Source organism: Triticum aestivum, chromosome 3A, assembly GCF_018294505.1.
Source record: "Triticum aestivum cultivar Chinese Spring chromosome 3A, IWGSC CS RefSeq v2.1, whole genome shotgun sequence".
In the NCBI taxonomy this organism is placed as follows: Eukaryota; Viridiplantae; Streptophyta; class Magnoliopsida; order Poales; family Poaceae; genus Triticum; species Triticum aestivum.
This window is the reverse complement of record NC_057800.1, coordinates 473,793,203-473,797,031: the sequence shown is the minus strand read 5'-3', so window position 1 is coordinate 473,797,031 and position 3,829 is coordinate 473,793,203. Positions and strand designations below refer to the sequence as shown.

The 3,829-nt window shown below is 44.8% G+C and overlaps 1 protein-coding gene across 1 annotated transcript; it reads right to left on the bottom strand.

The window, feature by feature from the left end:
- Positions 1–731: 731 nt before the first annotated feature.
- LOC123061710 (putative receptor protein kinase ZmPK1) lies at positions 732–3,402 on the bottom strand. Its single transcript, XM_044484923.1, has one exon. The coding sequence runs from the start codon at positions 3,362–3,364 to the stop codon at positions 974–976; it is 2,391 nt and encodes a 796-aa protein (XP_044340858.1). The 5' UTR covers positions 3,365–3,402; the 3' UTR covers positions 732–973.
- Positions 3,403–3,829: the final 427 nt, after the last annotated feature.

The following is a 3,829-nucleotide window of genomic DNA, read 5'->3' as shown; positions in this document are numbered from 1 at the left end:
ATAGCTCCCTAATGGGAGTTTCCCAAAAATTATTAAAAAAAACTCCCGAATGGGCCTTATTACGGTTTTCAGAGATGCTAGTGTGCTTCGGCTGGACTGGTCCATCGACTTCATTCAGCCCATGCCTGAATGTCTCAAAAAAATAAAAAAAAAATCAGCCCATGCCTGATGCGAGTATCTCTCTAGCCGCCAGACCCAGGTTGGAGCCCCTTGCCGCAGCGCGCGCCGCCGCTCCTCGGCGCCCTCCCCTCCGCGGTTCCCGGCGGCTGCAGCGGATCCGGCGCCCTCATTGGCCATTTCCCTCCGCCTGATTCGGCTTGGGCGAAAGGCCGACCACATCCTAGCGCTTCGAGAGCTCGATCGATCCTTTTACCGAACAGAGCATTCCGTCCATTTTCGCAGGTAGTGTTGCCAAGTATATGTAACATTCCAACGCCAACCATGTACTGGATGCTTAACTGCTGTACTCGTTCCTAGTTAGGGTCCAAGCCTGTGCATATCTTAATGCTTTTAGCCTATCTTGAGCAAACTTATTATAGTTTCGTGTCTGTTTGCAGAAATGGGTCGATTCTCATGTTAGTGCCTGGCAGTAGCATTGGTGCCCTTGACTAGTTGACCAGGTGACGATGGGGAAGATATCACCATAGTGGTAACAAAAAGTTCATGCAGTTAAACTGGGGAGACTAAAGAGATGAAAGTGGCGAGACTGGAAACATGAAAATGGTGTTTGTGAAATATAAACTACTCACCTTACGACGTTAAAATAAACCTGCCACATTTCTGTAATAGGTTCCTGCAAATGCACACAACAATTCGCCTTTTGCATCTTATCTACTTATGCCTCTTAGCTTATAAATGCACACAACAATTCACCTTTTGCATCTTATCTACTTATGCCTATTAGCTTATAACGTCAACAGAGCTAACAAACAGTGTGCATAGCTCAAATATTTACATCAGTTTGCATTGCATGTCAATACGAATAGGCAGGATGGTCGTCTTCATCATCATATGACATGAGAGCCTTCAGAATCTCGTCCATCGTCGGCCTCTCGCATCTACCTCCAAGGCATGCAACAGCTATTCTCACTATTGCAGTTGCCTGCTCTAGATCGAAATTCCCCTTCAATCTGGCATCCACTAGATCAGTGATCCTCTCGGTAGCCAGAATCTGTTTGGCCTCCTGGATGAAGTCTGGAAACTCCACTTGTCTTCCGTCGACCATTATGCCACTTGAAACCCTAGCTCCAGTCACAATCTCCAGAAGCACAACTCCGTAGCTGTAAACATCGACCTTCGCATTGATCGGCGTATTCAATGCCCATTCTGGTGCCATGTAGCCCATTGTGCCCCTCATATGGGTGAAATTGAAGCTAGCGCTGTCTCGCTTCGCAAGCTTGGCTAGTCCGAAGTCTGCTATTTTGGCATCGAAATCTCGAGTTAGGAGTATGTTTTCTGGCTTCACGTCACAATGGACGATCCACTCGAGGCATTCATGATGTAGATAAGCAAGACCCCTTGCTGCACCCACGGCAATCTTGTACCTTTGGTTCCAACCGATCAGACTTTCAGTACTTCTCTCACCAAAGAGGTACTTGTCCAGTGACTCATTCTCCACATACTCATATACTAATAATCTGTTTTTCCCTTCTGAGCAAAATCCCATCATCCTGACCAAATTTATGTGATTGATCCTTCCAATTAGAGTCACTTCTGCCCAGAATTCCTCTTCTCCCTGTTGGACATTTGTGAGTTTCTTTACTGCCACTATTTTCTTATCTTCAAGTACTCCTCTGTAAACAATTCCAGCACCCCCTCTCCCAATCTCTTCTTTGAACTTTCCAGTTGCTTCCCTCAATTCTCTGTATGTAAACCGCCTGAACTGGTTTGTTATCATCTTGTATCCATCCTCCATTGATTTGGGCATGTTACTCTTTCTGAAAAAAAGACACCATCCTGTCACAATAACAAGCAACTCTAGAAATCCCAGTATTGCACCAAAGACATACAAGTATATCCACTTTATGTTGTCCTTCTTTATTCCATACATGTTTGCTGATCCTATCATAATCTCTGAACCACTGGGTCTGCAGGTTAGGCTTTCTTGTTTGGAGATTGAGGATGCTGAACCATTGAAACTCTTTGGTACTTTCATGTAGTTGTCTCCTGGGAAGTACGGGTACACCTGACCGTTGTAGAGTATGTTTTTAGTATAACACCAACCATCCCCACCCTTGTATGTGAAAGATATACATGAGCTGCTGTTGAGGCAAATGTCCCAACATGCTTCAAATGAGATGGATTGATTAGAGCCCAGATCAAAGCCATAGAAGTCTGCATGAGGTTGCTTAACAAATGTAAAGTTCTCATGTGGTTGATTGCTACCAATTGTGAATGTCGGTTTGCATCCCTTGTTCCAGTCTGTTGGATCAACCATCACATATTCTGGAGGGCATCTACATTTAAGGCCTTCTGAGTAGTCACAAAGCCCATTCTTGCCGCATAATCCGTGCACATAGCACATCTGTATTACAGCCTGCCCTGTAACCACCCATTTCCTTGCTGACGCGTCCAAGCTGTACATTCTAAAATTGCCATCATGATCAATTGTAATCCTCCTCTTGATCCCAGGGCCTGAATCTGAAGCCACTATTTTAAACCCATCACTTGACACAAAATTACCCTTGTCGTCCAGAAATGCGACCCTGGTGCTGTTATATCTATTGCGTCCATTTTTTTGTGCATCATAATCTGGACTTGGCCAGTAGATGCTTGTAATATCTGGGCCATCATACAACAGGCGCAAGACATTGTCGTTGTCAAAATAGAGGTGATGGTAACCAGAGACTAACCTTATGTCTTTCTTGAGTTTCTGCCAAGGGAGCAAGGTGTCTGTTGGTGAATCAAAGCTCTGCCATACGATTTTATTGCTAGAATCATTGATTACAAGGTTGCCAGTGTCGAGGAGGGAAACAATTGTGTGCTTGCCTGAAGACGTCTTGCTTTCCCATACCATGGAGCCATTGGTATCTGCCAGGACCAGGTTGCCATCCTGGTTCAGCGATATTCTGGAGCCGTGAAGGTTCACCGGGGAATAGTAGCCATTCGCCGCGGAATAGGGATTCGCCGTCCAGACAACCGTTTTCACGGTGGTGTACCAGATCGAGAAGGTGAAAGCATTTGTCCCAACTGGATGGAAGCCGCAGGAGAAGGTGGTGTCTGGTGAGAGGAGAAAGATTCTGTCATGGTCTTCTGGTCTCATATATGAGCCGGTGGTCATGGTATGCCATGGGGAAGCAGAAGCACAAGAGCAAAGGTGGAAGGAGAGAGATGAAAGAAGGGCTAGAAAGAGCAGTGCAGCCATTTTTCTCCTCTCCGGGGAGCTCTGCCTTGGGTATGGATGTGCAGAGATTAGAGAGTGGTAAGGCAGCTTTAAGTTCCAAATGCTTTTCTTTTTAACTAGATAACGATGTGCATTAGCACATAGACCTATTATCTTAGATCCTGACTTGAACTATTGAAAACTAGACTGGGAAGACAAACTTGTCATGCTGGTCCAGAGTGTACACATTGTTTTGCTATAGTTAAGGTATTGGGTTGGTTGGCATGATGTCAACTAATGGAACATTGTGCGTGAAGGATACTGGCAGTTACTATTTACAAATAAGACATACAAAGAGGCTAATGGACCCACACTTGCATAATCCAAAATTAGTACTATTAAACTAATAATTGAATGTGAGACAATGCTGACTAAGTAGACAGTGGTCACTACTAATATAGCAATGTCTTTCGTCAAATCAAAAACCTACCTACTCATGGGACCTCC